We start from the raw sequence: 23,743 nt of genomic DNA, 5'->3' as shown, positions 1-23,743 counted from the left end.
AGTATCCCAAAATCCTGTGGGAAACACTGACTTCCTTAATATGTTTTTGCCATTAATTGTATGTATCTGTGTGGAAAAGTCAGTGTACATGACTGGATAGGGAGGAGTGAGGGGCCCTTTAAGAGTTTGTGCCCAGGGGCCCATTATCTCATAATCCGTCTATGCATACGGCAGCGGAGTGCTTAGGGACCGTCGCAAAAGCTCAACGTTTTTTAAAAAAATTCTTAATAACTCACTGGAAATTCATCCTATCAACACCAAACCACTTCTGATGTGTTTATAAACTAATTTTTGTAGTTCCCACAACCCTTTGTTTTACAGGAAAACATTTCAATTGTTTTAAAAAAAAAAGCCAAAAGTAGTCATTGCATATATTGCATTCATATTTAAGGCTTTTTTTTTAAATAACTCACTGGTTTTTATAGTTATCAACACCAAACCAACTCTGATGTGTTCATTAACTCACTGTGGAGTTCCCACAACCCTCTGCAGGTCTGATTCCCCCGACTCTCTCTCAGGCTATGGAGATGAAAAGCCCCCCGCTGAGTGCAGACGGAGGTGGAGGGTATGGTGGATCTGATGGGGGGTATGGAGCTCCAGATGCCGGCCTGCAGAGGAAGGGCCCGAGGTGGGGCATTCGGTGGTCGCGGCGGGGGCGGTGGTGGAGGATTTGATCGCGGGTTTGATCGAGGAGGAAGAGGTGGACCCAGAGGAAGAGGAGGAATGGGGTAAGTGTTCAAAAACCATCCAGTGTCCCATGTTTTTTTTAATATGTTAAATATCGGCATTTCAAGAAGTTTTATGTATTGTAAAATACTTTAGAGTTTTACTAAGATTTGAAAAAAGACAACTTTTACTTTCGGGTTCGAATCGCGACGTAGAGTCATACTTTTAGTACGACTCTACATCATAACATCTGAAAGACGCAAGCCAATCAGAAATGGGCGTTACACTTCAGCCCTGAGACATTCAGTGTCCGTGTTATCAGCCCTGTATTAGTATTGTAGGTCTACTGGACCTGAACACAATCTGAATCTGAGTACAGTGATGCATGTAAATGTTCCTCAACGTTGGTTACAAGTGGAACAGAGTAGAGGGTAATGAAATAGGAAGAATGAAAAAGTAATGAAATAGGACTGTGGAGTTCCACATATGTATCTACATACTAAAGCAAGTGAGAGGTGTGTTTTGATGTGTCAACATTTCACGTCCTACCTGCTTTTAAATCCCAGAGATTCTGATATCACCAGAAAGCAACTGATACGTTGTCCTTCTACAGTGACGACTACACAAATCTCGTTTTCTTTTCAGAGCCGTTACCAAATATACACCTTCTAGTAGGTGAACGCAAACATGCATATTAAAAGTGTGTCTGTATTCATATGCAGTGTAAATCCTGTGCTGCATCTGTTGGTATGTTGCTGATTAGTGGTGGTAATTAACATAAAAATTTTGTTTGTTGTAATGTTGTAAAAATGGTTCTGATTTGTTGCAAAATATCCCAAAACTCTATTATTATGATTTCAAACAGCTTCATCTCTATAAGTTTTTTGCCAAACATCAGGCTTTACTGTGTTAACTTATTTCATTACCTGCATGTTCAAACACAAGATAATGTTCATGATAAAATGTTAATAGTGTGAACTAATGGGATGATCGCAAGTAAAGTAAATTAAATTGATGTCCATGCAATGAACTGTTCTTGCAAAAGAAAAGTCAAACAGAAGCTTTACCACCTCATTGTGGGACATTTGAAACACAGTTTCCTGAAAATTGTTAAAGAACACAGTTAAATCAAATCATCATGATGATCCTACTGGCTGCAACACGGAAAACTTCAGAAAAAGCATCCTGAAGATTTGACCTCCTGACCTGTTTGATCAGACGGCATGAAAAGCCCAAAGCTCACAAAGGCAGACTGTATACAGTGTGTCTGAAACATGGTCTCATGTGTCAGGCTCCACATAAAGATAGTGGTTCAATTGAAGGGGTGAGATGGTAAACTGGGTAAAAGAGGTGACATCATCATAAAGGGGGTTTGGAGTGTGAAGTTGAGGTCCTTGTGGCTGAACGCTAAAGAACCACGTCACCAAAGTTCAAATCATGATCAACACCACAAGCTAAAGGGCACATGTCTGGTGTTACAAACAAACAGGCTGTCCTATAAAGATGGTATGAAGCGCTAAAAACAAAATGAACCGGGTTTCACTGTGTTGTGTCCAGTGGCCACCAGATACTTGTGTCATTGGAAATATTTAACACAAAAAAAAGACAACAACTAACAAACTATTTAAACTGAAATGCAACATGTAAAAATATGATGGTGGTTTGATATGGTGGTATTACCTCCACAGCAAGTCTGTATCATAAGACCAGCAGTAAGCTCAGATAGACAGTGAAGCTTTGGTGTCAACACAATGTATACTCATTACAAACCTTTTCAAATTAAACAGGGGTCTTACTCACATTTTTAACAAGATAACCATTGACGTTTAGCCAGAGGACATTTAGTTAAAACCACTTTATTTTACCACTATCGTTATTACAGCTGTTGTGTTACGAGCGCCATCCTGTGGTGTTGAGAGGCTATTGCACGGCAGGATATTTTAGGCTTTATAAATCCCTCATTAAAGTGGACAGAATGTAAACAGTTCCATCTAGGTGTCCATACATCAGGGGTTAATCCACACCTATGGAATGTTCTACAGCCAATCAGAATAGAGTATTCACACAGACTATGGAGTAATTCACTATAGAGTAAGTCACTGCACTGCAGTCTCTAATAATAATAATAATAATAATTGATAGGTTTTATATAGCGCTTTATTGCCTAGGCACTCAAAGACGCTTTACATTTCCTGGTTCAATTCGTTCACACTCAGTCATACCGGTGGTGGTAAACTACGAGAGTAGCCACAGCTGCCCTGGTGCAAGTGTGATGGTCCAACAAAAACAAGCCCAGTGAGCTCTTATGCTCAAACAAAGACTTCAAACGCAATATTCTTTGGCACCAAGCTTTGAATAATTGCATTATTTGAAAACCTATTGTATGATCTTACTCAACACTCAACAATGCATTACGTACAGTTTTTAAAACAACAATAATACTGACAACATTTTTCCAAAATAACATCATCATTAAATTGGTAAAGTGATGAAGCAGAAACTGGTATGGTAAGTTGACACATTTGTTTTTTGGTTATAGAGGTTGCACAGTTTGTCATTCACTTCCTTGTAACCGTATAATGTGTCACATTTCACTGTAAGTTTGTCTTCATCTGTCATGGACTAAATCCCCAAATGAGTCATCACAGCTTCCTTTTTAAAGTAGGAAAAAAATGACATCAGTCGATCGACTACTGAGTTGTTCAACAAAATAATCGTTAAATCATTTTATCTTTAACACTACCAGTCCAAAGTGAGTAAACTGAGGCCATGTATGGCCTTTTTCAAGGAAAAAATTAATGTGTTCTCTACTATTTTCTGCAGCAATGGAAGTAAATGAAGCGTTGAAAGTTGAAAACAATTGGTCCAGGTGTCCTAACTTTAGATGATGACTTCAGCTGCCTGGAAGGCAGCGTTGGGAGTACACCAGTTAAGGTTATGGTTAGGGCCTTCCAGGCAGCGCTGCCTCCAAGGCTCCGTTGGGAGGACAAAACACCAAATAAATTTGCCAGAAAAATAACCGTAAGGAAGTGTTTGAGGCCTGACCAGCTGGGAGGAGGCCTTGGTGAGGACCCAGGACTAGGTGGAGAGATGATATCTCCACACTGGCCTGGGAACGCCTCGGGATCCCCCAGTCAGAGCTGGTTAATGGGGCCCGAGAAAGGGAAGTTTGGGGTCCCATGCTGGAGCTGTTGCCCCTGTGACCTGAATTCAGAAAAATCGGATAAAGATGAGATGACAAAGTGCCACATTTATAAAGTTCAATATTTAATAGAACATTTTCTCAAAATGAAATAACACAACATGTCGGTGTCATCTCTATTATCTCACAAACGTGACAGAGAACATTTCTATGGAGCCCGGGAGGTGACGTGGCGATTTGCCAAAGTGTATGCATGCTTTACTTCAGCACAGTTAAGTCAGGGGTGCGTGCGGTTAAAAAAAAACTACTTCCATGTCACCTCCTGGGTTAGTAGATTTCTGATTCTATCGTTGTTTGACCTTTAGACTGTTCACCCGTTAAAACACTTTACTTAGATATAGATTTTGAATAGTTTAATTTTAGGTTTTTAGTCCCCACCGGCAAAAAGAAATAACATAGCAGATTGCACCCTGCAGCACAATGAGGTTTCCAACTGTTGTGTAAAAAAACTTGAACATGACAAACATTTTACGATTTTTTAGTAATTCAACTCTAGAAATTAGCCCCTAAACGTAGAGTGTGAGGTTTATGTTTCTCTGGCACAGGTAAGAACACCTTCACTGTGGTTAAAGGCCTACTTCACCGGTTTGAATATGAAGGTGTATTGAATTCTGAGATCCTATGTAGTATAAATGTGCAAAAAAAAAAAAAATCGGTTCATCCTAGCCTGAGAAAAGGCAGAAAGAGTGTTTTTTTAACCCTATATTTCTCCTTCTTGTGACATCACAGAAAGAGAAATATTGGGTTAAAAAAAACGTACTTTGTAAATATTACTGTGGTGTCACAGTAAAAGACATCACAGTAATATTTACAAAGTACGTTTTTTTTAACCCTATATTTCTCTTTCTGTGATGTCACGAGAAAGAGAAATATAGGGTTAAAAAAACACTCTTTCTGCCTTTTCTCAGGCTAGGATGAACCAATTTCAATTTTTTTCGCACATTTATACTACATAGGATCTCAGAATTCAATACACCTTCATATTCAAACCGGTGAAGTAGGCCTTTAAGTGATAGTATATGTCCAGCAGAGGGAGATAAATGTCACATTATGGCTTCGCATCTTTGGTGTTGGAGTTCAATAGTGTTTGAATTTGATTGATGGGTGTTCAGAACTAAAGCCTGGTCTGTAGTGTTTCATGGGGTAGCGTGTCAAAATCTCTAAAAAAAAATTAGATAAAAGTGTCAACAGGTAAGTTATGGTTGAGATGACGCAGGGTGTGTGTCAGACGGGAATGTCTGAAATAACCTTTATGTGCTTAAGGCTTTGCCTCCTAACAGAAGGGCTGTTATACTTCTACAAGGAAGTTTGGGTTTATTCTCAGATACGAGAAGTTGACGGGAAAAAAACTGGTTCTATTGCTGGGAACTGGGAAATGTTATCTAGTACCAGTAATGTGATACGGTGCGTTCAATGTGTACCGTAAATGTAAGGATTGTTAGTGGTTTCCCAGAACAATAACTTTCTCCATCTAGACTCCCTCTATTGTACGGCTAAACCCCGTCCAAACATTGTTAATCAAACATTTGGTTTGTTTGTTCATAGGTTTTCTGTTTGAAAGTTTTGCCACTGAAGGCTTCCTCTCAGCTCTGTAGTGGGGAAGAAGAGATACTTCACATTTACTTGACATTTTTCAGCTTGTAGCTTGTTGCTTTTATTGAGTTATGGATTTTTGTTCAAAATCATAAAAAAGTGAAAGCAGGTGCACTAGCATCTGTGACATTTACAGTAGTTATTTATATGGTGATAAAATGAAGTGTTTCACCATCAGAGGTAAAGTGTATGTTTGTTTTCCTACAATATCTATGTCATTAGGGCCCGTGTCCACCTAACGCCTTTTTCCCACCGCAAGCGCCTTTTATCAATTGATTCCCAATGAGAAGCGGTCGCCTTTTCCCGAGGCGGCCGCTCTGAGAAAAGGCGCAGCGCACAGCGTTTTTTTTCCGAGTGTTTTTGCCTTTTTGTGCGGCCGCTTCGAGCTTTTCAAGTTGAAAAAAGTTTAACTTTTCAGAAAGGCGGCGGGGACGTCACCGCCGCTTTTTTCAAAGGGCCAATCAAATAGAAGATCGCCGGGACTCGTCGCCGGAAGACGGAAGAGAAACTGCTATTTCCGTCTCTGTTTACCCGAAACTGTACGAAAATAGTGACTTAAAATGACCAGAACAGAGGGAGGAGAGCCCGTTTGTGATTCGCTGTATTTTTTATCTCCTACGGATCGTTTCATGCGCACACGTCAGCCTACAACTTGCTCCGTGTGTGTTTGCAGGAGCCGCGATAACTCCTCATCCAAAGAGAGGATGGTGGAAAGTATTCTCTGTTTCATAAGACTACTCATATTAAAATGTAACGATTTAAATAGAAAACAGCAAGCCTAAAGAGTTAAACCAGTGTTGATAGGTCTGACTGACAGGTGACGATCAGCATTTTCTCTCCCCCGATCACAGCACTCTCACTCCCAGCTCATAAAACGCTTGAAAAAAGCAGTCGAAAAAAACGCTCAGTAGACACACTCCCGAGCGCACAGCCAGCGTTTAACGCTGGAAAAAGGCGTTAGGTGGACACGGGCCCTTAGTAATGTTAATTAATGGAAGTTCAGGTGCAGTTATAAAACTAAATAGTTTTTTTTTAAGTTGGTAATTTGTGTAAGATGGTACACAAGGCTGTAATGAACCATATATCACTTCTGAAGAACAAAAAAGAACAAAAAAATATACAAAAATGCATTAAATGTGTGGTGAGAAAAGTCAAGCAAACGGTGATATAGTGTATAGCATCAGGTTTATTTTCAATCAAGAATAGCAAGAATTCTCCGCGGAGAGGTCACTAGTTCCAACACATGTAACGTGCAGCAAAGAGTGACAAAGTTCACTCAAAATCATGGACTATTTAAGGACAGGTAATCAAGAGACAGACAGGTAGGCTGGGTGAGGGGAAGGAGGGGAAGACAGGTTTGGGAGACAGACAGGGCTTGAGATATACATTCATATTATAATCGTGGGTGGGGCAGGCTGTCCCAGAACAGCAGGAGGCTGTCTGCAGGATCATTGTCACCTTTCAAATGTATAGTCAGGCTGGCTCCACTCGGGAGATTGAGGGGGATGGTTGAAACTACATTTCAGTTAGTCAGTTTACACTAAAACAGTCAATGTATGTTTTATACAGGCCTGTAGCAAATGTTTCCTATTTCATTAATAAGCATTCTAACATTTGAGTCCAGACATACATCATATGCAAAATCCGCCACCACACTTCTCTCTTTTTATCATATTATGATAACATAAAAGATAGCAAACCACAGTAAGGCAAAATATACACTAGGGGAGAAAAAAATAAACCCCAAAACAGTCAAAAGGTAAGGCAAAAGGAATAACAGGGAATAATAAAAACCTCGTAAGGAAAAAATATAAACCCAGGACAGGCCAAAAATCAAAGGAGAAGGCCAAAATATCAAGAAGCGAGTTTAATGTGAAAAAAAAACCTCAAATCGAATTCCAAAGAGGAAAAACATTAAACCAAAGAAACAAAAAAAACAAAACAAAAGTTTAAGGCCAAAGAAACAATGAAAAGCTGAAACCAAAAACGATAAGGCAAAATAGTCCTAGAATGCCTGTAAAGTTCAAAGAGCCCCAAGGGTAGCAGAAAGGCAGACATTTTCCATCAGGTCTGAAAGCATGGAGGGCGCACACTGTGCACCCTCGACGGCGATGAGGGTCCTGTAGACAGACAATAGGAAAGCGGTGTTTCACATCTGGGGGGGGGGGGGGGGGGACGCAGGCCAGACACATCAAGACTAAAGCCCAAAGCGCGGTAGGGCGTCGTCTGGCTCTCCATGGAGCGAGGTGGTTTGGCCGTCCTCTTCTTCGTCGTGGCTGGTGCTGGTCCAGCTGATGTCATCTGGTCCATGCTGGTGGGCTGTAGTCCTGTAGGTGCCTCTCGATCCGTTCGCTGTGACTGGCATGGATCCAGGTGGTCCGTTCTGCAACCTTCACGGCCGTCATGGAGGAGAGGAGGAGTTGAAAGGGTCCCGTCCATCGCTTGCCTAGTCAGAACCTTCGTCTGGGAGCCTAGACCACAAAACCGATCCTCGGGTGGTGGCTGGTCGTGATAGTGCATCTTTCACCAGTCTGTGGAGAGCAGAAAGAGAGGACAGGGGAGTGACCGTGACAGTGACAGTTGACAGCAGGAAATAGCATCAAAAGGGTTGTCACTAATGTGTGTGTTGGATGCAGAAATCACCGTGTAGCCAACTTGGCCTTGCTCTGAGGCCGGGTGCCGTGAAGCAGAGTCAACCACCAAAGCTCCAGGTCTGGATGGGACAGTGGAGGCTTTTCCAGACAGGACAGGACAGGGGGAAACACTGCTGCTTTCACTGTGACGCATCTTGCAGAGGAGAGAAGGATATTGTTCAAATATAATCAAAGAGACAGCGACATGAGGTATCAACATTGCAAATTGAGAATTAAAAAGGCCCACTAAATTAGTTTAAAAAGGAAAGAAGATAACACTTATAGCAGAAAGTCAAAACCATAAAGAACAACCATGTTGACTTGTCAAATAAACAAAGTGATCTTACCTTTTGGATGCAGTCATCAAGCAAAACGTAACCATAATAAACTTACCGATCGGACCTGCAAGGCCAACAATGTAAACTGTGGTGAAACATCAACAAGTTTGCAGCAACATGTTGATAATGTGCAGCAAATAAAACAAAACAAATTACAAAGTTAGTTGTGTTAAAATGAGTTGTGTTAGGATTTAGGAAAACCACAGAATGTGAGAAACAGTAAAAAGAAACATGAAAGAAAACAGGTATAGCAATAGAATGAGATAAGCATATTTCCAGGGAAATAATCAGCACCTACAAGAGTCGGGAAGCAAAGATGAAGTTAGTAGCAAAACAAGAAACAAGTTTAAGCAAAGCTTAAACGATCGCTGCGCGCAACAGGAAAACTGAAATACACACCCAAGTGTACAGAGTTAATCCAAACAACAACAAAAACACAAACATACAAAAATCAAGCATTCAAAAATGCCGGCAGCAAGGTGACCAATTTGTCTAATGGTCAGGCAGACGCCAGAGTTGTCACACACAACACCGAGAGAGAAAAGGAAAGAAAAACAAGCCAACCGACTGATTTTTGGCAAAACCAGAGATCAGAACTCTGCAGTTCTGAACAACCAATATTAACAACCACAACAACAGGAAACACTAAATCCCTCTTTCTCTCTCCCCCTCTCTGGGACAGACCATAGAGAACTATACAAAACATTTCTTGCTCGGTGCAAAACACCAAACATCCCACTGTCAACAAAACAACCAAACAAGAGGGCCAACCCTGCCCAAATGCAATTTCCACAAGAAAGGGAAAGTTTCAAAGGAGTTAAAACCTGCTGGAGAAAAAGGACATTAGTATCATATAAAAAAACAGATTTCCTTGAACGGGGCAAGGCAGCAATGCAAATGAAAGCGTTGTAGTAAAAGGCATAGAGGGTGTCTATACCGTAAGGGCAATCAGTGGCAAGGGCAGCTAATTGTGTGGTGTGCAAAAGGTGTCGATGCATCTGTGTTACAAAGCTAAAGAGATGCTAAAGCTAAAGAGACGCATGGGGGGGCATTAACATTCGACTGTGGCTGAAATGGTCAGTAGGCTAAGCAATCAAGTAGACTAATCAGCTACTCTAAAGGTGGCTGCGCATTTTTATCTGTGGTTTAAAGAGATGTAATTGAGGGAGTTTAGCTTGAACCAGGAAAAGTAGTTTTTAAAGCAGAAGAACTAGTCCCCTTTCTAAAAGGAGGCTAGATGTAACCAAAATTAATGCTAGAAACGTGGCAAAAGTGACACATGCATGTATACAGGCTAGGCCAGCTAAGACAGCAAAAATGTGAGTAGCCTTCTTGCTACAGAGGATCCATGTATACACAGGAGGTGTAATCAAGGCATTTGTTAACAGAGTCATCTTAGGTGGCAGTATCCCTGTCTTGTTGAAGGGAGACAACTGGAAAAGTGTTTGACGCTGCTCCTCTGCTGGAGAGAGCAGCGGAAATGAACATGACGCCATATGAGCCCACAGTAAAATCATCTGAAAGAAAAACACAAAACTAGCAAAAACAAGTGAAAACACGTCAACCAGCCTCGAAGGCCGGCTCCGTTTGCGTGTGGCTAGTCCAGCCACAGAAAAAGACTTGTGTTTCCAACAACAGGACAATTCCAAACTCAAAAGGAATTAAAAGACAGATAGGCTGCTAGCTTTAGACAAAGAAATGGCAAGGCCATCTGAACTGGGAACAAGTGAAAGCATGTTTAACCAGCGTGTGGCTGCATAACCTTAATTAACAAAACAAAGGTGGCCTTTACTCTTTTTAAGATGTAAAATGGCAAGGCACTCTGGTCCTAGAAGATGTGAAGCTAAAAGCAAAGGAGCAAACAAAGATAACTAATCAGCCTCTCTAAGGGTGACTGCGCATGTTAATCTGTGGTAACAAGAGCAGCAAATGAGTGAGTCCGACTTGAACCAGGAGATGTAGTGGTCTAAAACAAATTAATGAGTCCCTTTATCCAAAAAGGTGGCTGTTGAAAATAAGATTTATGTTAGAGTCAAGGCATAAAAAGATGTACCCATTCTAAAAGGACAACTCTGGAATATGGGTCAAAGCAGGTTCACAGGCTAGTCCCTCTAAGACTGCAAAAGTTTGAGTAGCCATTTGCAATTGAGGTTCCTTGTTTGCACAGGAAGTGTGATCAAAGGAATTGGTTACCAGAGTCAGCTTAGGCAGAAGGAAGACTGAAAAACAAGTAAAAACAAAATTATTTAAGATTTGGACAAAACAAAAGCATTAAATCAGGCAAGTTCAGCAAACGTTTCACAAATTCCCAAGTTGTCCTCTGCAGGACAACTCCAAACTTAAAAAGGAGAGGTTAAAAAAAAAGGAGAATGGAAAAGAGCAAAGCAAAGCTGGCACAGAAAATAGGTAAAGGAGGAAACATGAAATCCTACATTTCTCAAATGTGTAAACAAAAACATTACTAAGATGGGCAGTTGTTGCAGAAAGGCATATCCATGAGCTAGTCTATTTAAGACCAAAAAGGTGATCAGGCCTTTTGCCTTGTAAATCTGGTTGACTTGTAGCCTATAGTAAATGAGGCATAGCAAATAGCAATAATGGGTGTGTGCCGTGACCAACCAATATGCAAGTGGGCACGACTACTCCAAACTCAAAAGGAATTAAAAGACAGATAGGCTGCTGAATCTAGACAAGGGGATAGCAAAGCCATCTGAACTGGGAATTAAATGGTAGCTAAAAGACAGACGAGGCCTTAACCTCCAAGGTTGAAGCCAGCATGCAAAAGCAAACGTGTAATGGCTGCAGAATGCGATGAGTTTAGAGCACTGAAAAACAGAAATGCTCTGGGGTGACAGGAACCGTTTGGCACTGGAGCTCTGGAGGGAAAGTAGCTGAAACACTAGCCCAGTCATTACCCAATATAGCGAACAAAATGAGTCGTAACTCAGCGGTAGTTGGTCTGAACTTGGCACAGAAAACCAGTAACGCTTCCAAAAAACGTGTCTCTCCAACATCTTTAAGTGCTGGGAGATAACACATGGCGGCTAAAAGCACATAAGTATCCCAAGGCCGCTGAACAAAAGCGGGTTCGGCCGGCCTGGCCACTTCCATCAAGGGAAGTGCGTCCTCAGACATTCTGTGAAGTAATGGTGCAATACTCACCGGGTCCAGTAGCTTGGAGGGCAGAACTGGAACGGGAACAGAGGTAGACGCCACCTTGTTTAACGCAACCACACTGAGGTGTCTCAGGTCTGGGTATAATGGGACGTAGGGCGGAGGCCCGCATGTGGTTTGTGCCGTGGGCATGCCGGCTGCGGCAGCGTGTGTTGTCTCCGGAGCACGTTGTTGTCTGGGGCTCCGGGCGACCTGTAAGCATAAGCCCTGAGACACAAATGGAGTTACTTTGTCCCCCGCTGGCTGGCACCAATTGCTCCGTCTTGTCGCTTCGTCAAACCATTGGTAAAATGCCCGCCAGTCGGCGCTAAAACAATTTTTACTTTTCATGTGCGCCGTACGGGTTTCCTCTGCCTGCAATTGTGTTCTAAGGTTGATTAGCTGAGTGACGCTGAAGCTACCGCCGACAGGGAAACCGAAACGAACCCATACATGTATTTGAGTCACAGCTGAAAGCCCATAGTGTGCTTTCATATGCAAAATAATTGGCGTATCTGGGATGGGAATATTCTCCCTCGCTTTTTTGCTAGAAGCCTTTCCCATGTTAAAGAAAACCAAAGAAAAGCACACACAAAACTACCAACTTACCTTTCCACCCGGGTCGGCACGTTTTTGTCTAGTTAACACAAAGCACAACAGAATGGAAGGGAAAAAAAAACAGTTGCAACCAAACAATACAATAAAACAAAGACAAACAATAAAACACTTATGAAATTTCAAAATTCTTGCTATTTGATCGAAAACAAGCCCCACCAACACAAATATCTTGGTCTGTAAAAGGGTTAACAATTCTAGTTTAATCTCCCAGAAGGACCTGTTTAATAATTCAGGCTTTCCAAGAAAACTAAAATCTCTCTCTCTCTCTCTTTTTTTTTTTTTTTTTTTTGTAAAACACAGAACTCTCCACTGTCAACAAAACAACCAAAATAGAGGGCCAACTCTGCCCTTATGCTATGTTCACAAGAAGGGAAAAGTTTTAAAGGAGTTAAAACCTGCTGGAGAAAAGAAAATTAGTACAAATGAAAGCACTGTCCAGCTGCTTGTCCCGGTCCGTCAACCGAACAAGTAACATTACCAATTACTAAACTACCTAAAACCTTCCTCTCAACCTGCTCAGTTCAACTTGAACAAATAAGACTAATTCGTCAATTCCAGTCCGGTGCTTGGCGGAAGGCCATTCAGATGCATTAACAGTCACACAGCACCCGGGCCGAAGCTAACTCGTGGCTGTTCACTTTGGCGTTCTAGCTTTATTACATTAATGGTTAATTAAAGTTCATGCTCACTTCCAAGTAAATTTAAACGGGAGAGTTTCGCTCCGACTGTAGTGTAAAAATTCCTACAGAGATGTCCTTAGAAGTAATCCTTTAACCCAATTGTTGTTGCTTTAAAACAAAACATATTCTCACATACCGATTCGGAGGAGATGACAGAGTTTCCCCACGGGACGGCCAACAGAGGTCCTCTCTGTCCCGAAATGGAAGGGCTTGCTGTTGTCCGGTCCCGTGGACCCTCTGCCGGTGTTCTCCCTCCTGGAATTAACTCGCCAATTACTGTGGTGAGAAAAGTCAAGCAAACGGTGATATAGTGTATAGCATCAGGTTTATTTTCAATCAAGAATAGCAAGAATTCTCCGCGGAGAGGTCACTAGTTCCAACACATGTAACGTGCAGCAAAGAGTGACAAAGTTCACTCAAAATCATGGACTATTTAAGGACAGGTAATCAAGAGACAGACAGGTAGGCTGGGTGAGGGGAAGGAGGGGAAGACAGGTTTGGGAGACAGACAGGGCTTGAGATATACATTCATATTATAATCGTGGGTGGGGCAGGCTGTCCCAGAACAGCAGGAGGCTGTCTGCAGGATCATTGTCACCTTTCAAATGTATAGTCAGGCTGGCTCCACTCGGGAGATTGAGGGGGATGGTTGAAACTACATTTCAGTTAGTCAGTTTACACTAAAACAGTCAATGTATGTTTTATACAGGCCTGTAGCAAATGTTTCCTATTTCATTAATAAGCATTCTAACATTTGAGTCCAGACATACATCATATGCAAAATCCGCCACCACAAATGTAAATGTTTTACAAAACCATTTATTGGAACTGTTTTGATTAATGAACTCAAAAGTGTCACCACGGAATTTTCAACTCCTTCATAACTCCTTTCCAAAGTAAATATTTGAATTGACATTGCAAGAGCTGCGCAGAGAAATACATATCTTCACTATAAAAAATGTATTAAATTAAATCAATTAAAAGCCACAATGGCTGCTTCTTAAATGTGACCAGGATTAATCAAGTTGTACAGTAGGTTAATGCAGAGGCAACAACTGTAGGTGGTGACTAGAGACCGGATCACACTATGGATGTATAGTATTTTGGTGGAGGAATACTTTAGCAATGTGCAAAGGATTACATTTTATTATTTGGTCGATTAGTTGAACATTTTTAAACCTCTTTTGTCCATGATATTAAACCAGACCAAAATGGTCAAACTGTCCACAAACAAGAAATAACTAAACAGAAAATCCCTGGTCCAGCTAGCTTTAGATTCACAGATGCCCATGTGCTTGAAGTAGGCAGATGATGTACTGAGTTCGACATCCAAATGGTCTGAGCAAAGACGTTTTTATTTGAGTCTAAATGTGTTGGTTACAGAGGCGTTTGCCTGAGTGTAGAAGATTGAATAGTCTATTGCCGGGGTGGTGAGGATTCCTCATTATCCTACTGACTATGGTTCTGCATTTTGATGGAGAATAAGTCCTGCAAAGTGGTGTCCATGCAGCCGATTGTCCACCACTGTCTGTAGGGCTGACCAGAGCAGTTCCCACATCATTTGATCTGGGCTCCTGTTAGGACAATTAACTTTAGCACCAAAGTAAAAAGGTCTCTATTCCTACATTAAATAAAAACATTAACCTCACATCACATCACATACATTTTTATTTGTTTAAATACTGAAATAGGGGCATATAACTTGCAAATGTTTTCTTAAGGAACACCTACAGTTTTTCTAGTTGCGGTGTCATGCATTTGTTCAAATTATCACTGAAAACAAAAATACACAAATAAAATTCTTTACAATTCCTGACATTGTGAAAACCCATCCAAGTTAGAAACACATTTCTAAGTAGTCAATCTGTTAGATACAGTTGTTCTACATATAATAATATAACCAATCACAGTCTTACAGTTGCCACTGACAACTGTACTGTACCCATTAGTCATGGTGACAATGGCAAGGTCAAGGAAGAGTTGTGTTGCAATGTTTTCCTTTTCTTTTAATCTTCAAAAGGATCACTGTTCTGTAATGAGTCATTGAGCTGTTGCCAAGATGAGCGCTTCCTTGTCTCTTTATTCAGTGACATTCTTCAATCACCTGATAGTGATTGATAACCTGCGTGTTACTGTCGAAAAAAAGGGTTCGGCTGATCGCAAAGTTATTTTTACCAAACGTGTTGATCAAAGGGGTTTGGCTTTCTCTGGAGACAACGCAGAGATTGTTTTGAAGGAAGGGGGCGTAATATGCAGTGGTAGGGGCTCTGGTTAAATCAAGCTGCTCTCATGATGTAGCATTCAGTCCATCAAAAAGGTGACAGGACTTAACACAGAAAAGAATTTCCAAGTATGTCGGTCTTCAACTTTCACTGTTGGGAAGTTGGTTATATGATTGGGTTAACGTGGTTGTACTTGACAAAACACTTTCGAAATCTCTCAACTTCTGAATGACAAACGTGGTGTTTTTAATCCCCAAATGTATGTTGGGACAGTTTCAAAGAATGGATTCCCTTGTGTGAAAACTAAAATAGACAAAGGAATGTTGACTGACTTTAATGACATCATGATTATCATGTCAGTTGAAGGTATTCACTCACTCATAAAAAGTACACAAAAGGAATTGTGTTGGAACTTGGGTGTGAAGAGCTGGTAATGTTTGTGTGAGAGGAAATCATTCATAGTGTATCAGGAAATGCATCAACGCAAATGCATCATGAAAATCAAGATTTGGACCTGTGTGTCTCCGCGTCTGTGTCATATGATTATACAGCCCCGGAAAAAATTAAGAGACCCTCAGAGTCTGAATTTCTCTTAAATATTTATCTCTACATTACTCATTGAAAATGCTCTAAATGACAATATTTTTATTGTGTATTTGGTAGAAATGGTGTCAGTAGTTTATATTATAAAATCAAAATGTTCATTTTACTCGAATATATGCCTCTAAAGAGTAAAACAAGAGACACTGAACATTTGGAGTGGTGTTAATTTTTTCCGGAGCTATATATAGTTGTGTTGTTGGATCTAAAAATAGCTGAACCAATGAAAAAGGTAACAGTGAGAAAGAATGGTGGTTGTTTCCAACGCACAGTATCAACTTTGGGACAGTTTCTCAATAAGATCCGCATTCTTGTTTTGTACTTTAAGATATTATCAGTTACTTATTGTCCTCTGTCTACTAGTCATGTGAATCTCTGTGGTAAGAAAGATGTCAATAAACAATGACACAATAGTAAGACAGGCTGGTAAGGAAATAAGTAAAACAATCTGTCTATCATACTTTATCTCCACATACAGAGTGACTAAAAACTTAAAACTGGTCGAACGTAAAAACGATATGAATAATTGTTGGTATATCTGAGGTGCAAATGTATCAAAAATCACTTGTTCTTTTCCACAACTAATTTCTGCTTTTTCCCTCTGAAGGACCGAGAGACCTAGGACATGGACATGGGGGACCTGGCTTCAGTAAGTTTATTTTTGTGTGTGTTGTCAGAAGAACTAATATAACCGATTGTAACTAGTGGCCTTAGATGTTGCCGTTGTATGCACTTCATTAAGCGAAGATTTGGAAAATCTTTCTGTTCACACAAGAAGGCAAAAGAAAAAAACTTAAACGCTGCCAAGAGCATGCCACACAAACAGGTGGCGCTGTAGTCCAGACACTAAAGCCATGTTTGCTAATCACAAGTCTAGTCAGTAAGGTTAGAACCAGCAGGATTTTGGACATGTCTGACATTTTTGTAGCTCCTTGTTATCACAGAAACCTGTAAACAATTTTCTGATGTTACAAGATTAAATCTGGGCGCATACGGTGATGTCACACTCCAAAAAATCATTTTTTTCCTGTCCTGTTCCGCCAATATAGATACAGTATACTGAGTTTTCCAAAATCTCCTGTTTGGGCGGAGTTTTCAAAACGCTCCAGTTATTTTGTCCGGTTGTGATGTTTGCATGTGGACAATGGTAACAAAATACCCATATACATGTTGTCATAGCCTTAGTGTCAATCAGTTATTGTAGGTCAGAAATGGAGCTACAGAGTGATAGGTGAACATTAGGGTTGTGTTGCTTTTGTAACATCATACTCTGTTCTCTTCCCACAGTGACAGACCAGGATAACGCTGATAACAACACCATCTTTGTCCAAGGCCTGGGAGACGAATACACTGTGGAATCAGTGGCAGACTTCTTTAAGCAGATTGGGATCATAAAGGTAGCTTTTCTGTTTATTGATTAATGTACTGCTGCTTATAGGTATGGTGGCCATTCAGTTGTAATTTAATCTTGATGTATTTCATGCCCCTGTAAAGCACTTTGAATGGCTGTGTGTCTGAATTGTGCTATAGAAATAAACTTGCCTTACATAGAATAACAAAAAAACTTGCTGAATTAATCTTTTTGAAAGTACAAAATCAGATTTTCACCGCATGACCTCCTGACCCAAACATCTCCCCACATTTAGACACCTTTTTGAAGCCAGTTCATTAACTTTAGTGTCTCTAAATCATTGTCTTGTTCCTTTACTGTCCTCTTAGATCAACAAGAAGACGGGTCTCCCCATGATCAACCTCTACACAGAGAGAGACTCAGGGAAACTGAAGGGGGAGGCCACCGTTTCCTTTGACGACCCCCCCTCTGCTAAGGCCGCCATCGACTGGTTTGATGGTGAGTTAATTACTTTTCTTAAAGTTCATGATTTTCAGGTGCTCCAGTGGCGTAGTGGATAGAGCGCGTACCATATTGGCTCCGGTCTTCGTTGCAGTGGTCACGGGTTCGAGTCCGACCTGACGACCTTTACAGCAGGTCATCCCCCTCTCTCTCTCTCTCTCTCTCTCTCTCTCTCTCTCTCTCTCTCTCTCTCTCTCTCTGTCCCCATTTCAACTCTGTACTATCAAATAAAGCTTGAAAATGTTCATGTTGCTTGTTAAGCTCCTAATGATCTGTATATTTCTATCTTTCCTCCACAGGTAAAGAATTCAATGGAAACCCCATCAAAGTGTCGTTTGCCACTCGCAGAGCCGACTTTGGAGGCCGAGGCGCCATGAGGGGCGGAAGAGTTGGACGAGGGGGTGAGAGCAGTTTTGATGTTAATATTTTAATTTCCTTTATTTTTCCTCGAAAGATCAATTGAGGGGTGTGACCCTCATTTATCATCAATGATGTCAAGTAAACGTGTCTGAGTAAATGTCTGAGTAAATGAGTAAATATGTTTATATATACTGTATCAAAACTGTCAAATTTAGCAAGATTATAACAAAATAATGTCAATTCCTTTTAACCACACTAATGTCTACACTCATTTTCAAAGGCTTATTAATGCATGCACTCCCTTTGATTATGACCCTCTGCCCGCTCTGTAGTTTGGGAAATTTGAAAGTGCTGGAAACTTGTCCTCCGTGAGAAGGAAGGCAAATCCTTTTTTGATTTGCAAATTCAGCTTTAGAGCCCTGTGAGATGGTTCTCTCCACAACACTTAAGTTATTTGCATTTAACTGCAGGGTACATCCGGTCTTAAATAACCCTTAGCCGGCCGAACATCAGCTGATGCACACAGCCAAAGGCAGACCCATGTTATGCTTTCAGCAGATTGTTTGAGCATGCAGTAACTTTGAGGTTGACATGTTTGGGCGACTACCTCAGTGGGTAGGGATGGTCGACCCTCAACTACAGGGTCGGTGGTTCGATCCACCATCTCCCCGCCACATGTCCAAGTGTCCCTGGGCAAAGAGACACTGAACCCTAAATTGCTCCCGATAGTTCTCTTGCACCCTGTGTGGTAGCTGCTGCTATCGGTGTATGAATGTGTGTTCCAGTTGTGAGTCGCTTTGGATAAAAGCGTCTGCTAAATGTGATGTATTGTTTGGTTTTCTCTCTCCTCAGCTCCAATGGGTCGTGGTGGATTCGGAGGGGTCGGTCGAGGTGGCGGTTTCCCAGGAGGCAACGGGGGCGGAGGAGGAGGAGGAGGAGGAGGAGGGGGAGGAGGAGAACAGAGAGCCGGAGACTGGAAGTGTTCAAACCCGTGAGTCAGGATTCGGTCATCACTTATGGATAGAATTAATGTTCAAATATCTATTTTTAAGCCCTCGTCTTTTTCATGAAAAAAGGTTAGTTAAAAGGATAGTTTTCAATGTCAAAATTAACACTGCCACGAGGTCTATTTTTATTTAAATTAATTTTGAATTAATTTGTACAACACTTGTTGCTGCACAAATAATATTGACTTTTTTTTGTCACTTTTTCTTATATTTTTTTTCACACTCTATATAGTGTTCATAATACAAAATACAACTTTTTTACTTTGGTATAATGGAAAACATACATATTGATCTCAAACAAATAAGAAAATAACTTATTATGTATAAAACTAAAATGCATTAGAGATATACAGTATTAAGGTTATTGATTATTGTCCCTTTTTTCTCATTTGTCTACAGAGAATGTGGGAACCTGAACTTCTCGTGGCGTAACGAGTGTAACCAATGCAAAGACCCCAAACCTGACGACGCTGATGAGATGCCTCCAATGGAAAGAGGTTCGACTACTCACTCATTTATATCATACTCCACTTGACATGTTAAAAAAAAAATCATTACATTACATTACATTACATGTCATTTTAGCAGACGCTTTTATCCAAAGCGACTTACAACTGGAGCACACATTCATACATTGATAACAGCAGCTACCACACAGGGTGCAAGCTAACTATCAGGAGACATTTAGGGTTCAGTGTCTCTTTGCCCAGGGACACTTGGACATGTGGCGGGGAGACGGGGGATCGAACCACCGACCCTGTAGTTGTGGGTCGACCACCCTAACCACATTATGGAAAGTTTATTTGATGTAAATACTATAGAAGTTGAGAGCTTTAGTTCAGAGTATAGGAGAAATTTTATGGGGGCGGGACCTGATAAGCCTTTGGCTTCTTCCGTCACCCTTCGGACAACACAAAGTATGATGTATGATGTGAAAGAGATAATTGTGTATTGTGTGGAATTGTCCGAAAGAATAATAATTAAAAAAAAAAAAAAAAGAAAAAAAAATATACAGACGCAAACGGACAAAGTTTAGTCAAATAAACACCTAAATGTACATTTTGGACTTTTCTATTTAAACTCGTATGAAAGAAGACATGTTATGGAAGCAAAATAGACAAAAAAATCTCACAATTGAACAGTACTTGGAAGAACAACTTCTACAGGGGAATTAGTTACTAAACGTTTTACTGCACTTTCTCTGATAGTAGCGATCGGATGACAAAGGGACTATTGACTAGACAGGAAAGTGTTTACTTTTCCATTGATAGCAATGAGACACCACGACTTAACGTGGAAATATTTCACTAATGTGAGTCATCCAAGAAAATGTGTTGTTGTACAATGTGTTGTGAAATCTAACCACAGGGTCAAACGTCTGTGGGTTCATTTGAATCTTATTAAAACCTTTTGAATTATAATATGTTGTATTTGATTTTGTATTTTGTTCAGAGTTACTTTTAAGTGTTTAGAAAATTTGCTTTGCTTAACCCATTGATGACGGCTGCTGCGCGATGCCACATTGGCTCTCCTGCCTGATGCTGCGTCGCGCAGCATTATTACTTTATCTAATTTTCATGGCATTCCCAGCATAGAATGCACTGTCATTGGTTCAAATACACATGAGGTGGGTTTTGCTGATTTTTTTAAGACCATGTGACCACCCAAAAGTTGTGTGGTTTGCCGAAAATCATGTCAATCAAAAAAATAAAAAATAAAAAATAAAACAAAATAATAAAAAAAATACGCCAGCTATGTCGGCGACAGAACAGTTAGTGGCGTTTGGTGCGCAGAATCAAGGTCTACTATAGACTACTGACGAAAATCACACAACACATTGCATCTATTTATTAACAATATTTAATAATTTTCTAATTCATCTAATTTTGACGATTTTTTGAAATATTTGTTGGTTTGTAAGCGCTAAGGGAGCATGTTTAAATAAAACCTGTGAACCGTAACTTTTAAATGTATTTTATTTCATGTTTCTATGTGCTACACAGGCTTAGATATTAAGGTTTTGGTAGACTTGACAATTCGTACTATTTTTTCAGAAAACCCTCAGGCATTAAGGACATGCATCCTAGATTGCCATAGTCATCAATGGGTTAAAGGTCACATATTATGCTAAATGCACTTTTTAAATGTGTTCTAACATATCCATGGGTCCACGGTGTGGCTAGAGACTGCCAAAATATTTTTAAAAATAACAATCTCTCCTGTTCTCACTCTCCCCCTTTCTGAAACCCCCACCCCTCCCCCCCAATATACTCCAGTCAGAATTTTCCCCTTTTCTGACCTCACAAACTGGAAAGCCAGAAGCTTCCACTGTGCAGCCCACACCCCCTATTTCTTATTGGTCCACGGCCCTGACAGACAGAGGGCGAGGCGTATCTGGCTTCGCTTCCGGACAGGGGGCGGGGGCAGCTCAAAGATTGTATATTTACGAGGGGAGCTGCAGCTCTTTTTTAAAAAAATAGGCCATTGTGAGATTAGCTGAACATCAGCATAGTACAATAAATTATCTGAAAGTTTTTTTCAGCAAACAATTAAAGAAAAACATATTAGTGACCACTAAGACCATATAATATGGTGTATAATAGTACCGAAAAGTGTATAATATGGGAGCTTTAATTGACCAAACCCCATCATTCTTTTACTAGTCCGACATTAGTTCTGGAATGTGTGGCTAGCTTTCAGGATTCTTACTGTTACAATATGTGTTGTTATGGTAGTTTCAGAGTGGAAACAATAAGTGGATCAGTTTACCCCACAGCTGGGGTAAAGTGAGCCACATGACAACTTTTTTTAAAACAATCATATTTTCACTGCCCTTTGTCTTGAAAAAAATCTGCTAATGCCCATTTCTAGGAATTCATCCTGAATTAATGGGAAATGTGTACATTTGAGTGATAAATCTAAATTTTAGCTCGCTTAGAGGGGAGCAAACGTAAAAAGTGGCTCAGATTACCCCGTTCTCCCCTATATTTAATTATAATTATAATTATTATTATTTTATTTTATTTTAGTAATTATTTTATTTGTGTTTGTTTGTGTGTGTGTTTTTTTTTACATAAACATTGTGAAAAAAAAGTTATTTTTTGTTGCTTTCTGTGTCTACAGGAGGTTTCGGAGGGGAGCGGCGTGGGGGGTTTGATCGCGGCGGCTTCAGGGGCCGAGGGGGCGACCGAGGCGGGTTCAGAGGCAGAGGAGGAGAGAGGGGAGGATTCGGTCTTGGGAAGATGGACACAAGGTCAGACACACTCAAACACACACCACACAGAGGCATCTAAGCTTTCTATGGTTGAAGCTCAGTTCATTTGGATCACAAGAGTTTCCACATCATACATACATACACTACAGACAGGACATAACACATGTAGATTTAAGGATAGGTTCACATTTTTTCAACACAGTGTTTAAACAATACTTTTGTGAACATTTGTAGAATCAAACCATTCTTGGTTGTTGTAATCGTTCCCCCATTTGTAGAATCGGGTCTTAATATGGCTCTTCTGTCAGTGATCAGGGAGGAAAAGGTTTTTAAAAATACCAAAACGTTCATGTGATGCTAATCTGAGGCTTCAACAGCCCTAGTAATTATGTACAATTGTAGCTCCTGGCTTTGTTTTGTGAGACTACATAGGCGTCAAAATTGGCGTTTCAATTACGGCTCATTTAAAAAGATATTGATCACCAAGTTAAAGTTGTTCTGGTTGGTCAGGATAATCTCGCCCCAGCCCCTCACTTGAAGCAGTTCTTGGTTCTACACCAGTAAAGAGTTAATGCCGCTTTCGAACCAGTTTTCCTGCAAAAACAGACATGTTGTGGAAACACAAAGAAATAGTTCACTTTTGGGCAGCGGCTCCTCAAACTGCATCAGAGGAAAAGGGATATTCGTGGAGGTCCCCTTGTTTCATTCTTCAGCCCTGCCCCATAGAGAGACAGAACAGTCCCCTCATGGTGAGTAAAGTCAAAAAGCTTCTGCCAAATGTTTAAAGTAAAGTAAAGACTTATGGATGTGACTCAGGCTTTACCCAGAAGCCATCAAACATTTCCACTGTGTTGTTAGATTATTTTTTTGGCATTTTCAAGCTTTATGAGATAGAACATAGATAGTTGAAATGGGGAGACAGAGAGAGAGGGGGGATGACCTGCAGTAAAGGTCCACGAGTCAGATTTGAACCCGCGACCACTGTAAAGAAGCCAGAGCCAATATGGTACGCACTCTATCCACTACACCACCGGAGCACCACGACACTGTGTTGTTTTAAATGAAAACTTCTCTCAGCACTGGGAGGAAGAAATTGGTCAACGCCTGAATGTCCCTGACAGATCCATCAACATATCATTTGTTTAAAACCTCAACTGTCCACACACACACACACACACACACACACACACACCACACACACCACACACCACACAACACACACACACTCACACTCACACACACCTGTTTGTCCTGTATCTGCTTCTCATTGGTCGAATGTTGATGGTGTAACCAATGTGTTGTTATTTTACAGGGGTGACCGCAGACAGGAGCGGCGAGGACGTCCCTACTGAAAGGACAAACTGTCCCACATCAATACAAAGACCAGTGTTCCCCCCCCCCCCCCTCCCCTCCATCAATACTGGGCCCGGCCGATACCTTTTATATTACTATGCTGCCCTTTCATCCTCAGTGTGTAGAAAAATGTGACTATCCCTGTGTTTTGTGTTTACTCTTGTTCTTGTCAGTCAGTCCTTTCACGTCGACCCCCACACTCCCTTACTGTTCAAGGTCCGTTTGAAGAAAAACTACATTTCTATTAACTAA

The 23,743-nt window shown here is 40.8% G+C and overlaps 2 protein-coding genes across 2 annotated transcripts; one reads left to right on the top strand and one right to left on the bottom strand.

Moving 5' to 3' along the window:
* Positions 1-521: 521 nt before the first annotated feature.
* On the top strand, positions 522-23,743 carry LOC307262968 (RNA-binding protein FUS-like; the record flags this gene model as incomplete). Its single annotated transcript, XM_080043989.1, has 10 exons — positions 522-558; positions 615-728; positions 16,313-16,354; positions 16,993-17,102; positions 17,425-17,554; positions 17,857-17,958; positions 18,770-18,908; positions 19,324-19,421; positions 22,048-22,177; positions 23,665-23,743. The coding sequence occupies 10 exons, from the start codon at positions 522-524 to the stop codon at positions 23,741-23,743; spliced, it is 981 nt and encodes a 326-aa protein (XP_079900115.1).
* Positions 7,980-13,068, bottom strand: LOC307263088 (uncharacterized protein). The gene is made up of 4 exons (XM_080044137.1): positions 13,020-13,068; positions 12,195-12,222; positions 11,595-11,813; positions 7,980-8,248 (listed from the first exon to the last, which is right to left on the bottom strand). Exons 3-4 carry the CDS (start codon positions 11,736-11,738, stop codon positions 7,985-7,987), a joined length of 408 nt encoding a protein of 135 aa, XP_079900263.1. The 5' UTR covers positions 11,739-11,813; positions 12,195-12,222; positions 13,020-13,068; the 3' UTR covers positions 7,980-7,984.

Source organism: Ammodytes marinus (assembly GCF_949987685.1).
Source record: "Ammodytes marinus genome assembly, chromosome: 16".
In the NCBI taxonomy this organism is placed as follows: domain Eukaryota; kingdom Metazoa; phylum Chordata; class Actinopteri; order Uranoscopiformes; family Ammodytidae; genus Ammodytes; species Ammodytes marinus.
The sequence above is the reverse complement of the archived record's forward strand: the minus strand, read 5'-3'. Positions and strand labels throughout refer to the sequence as shown.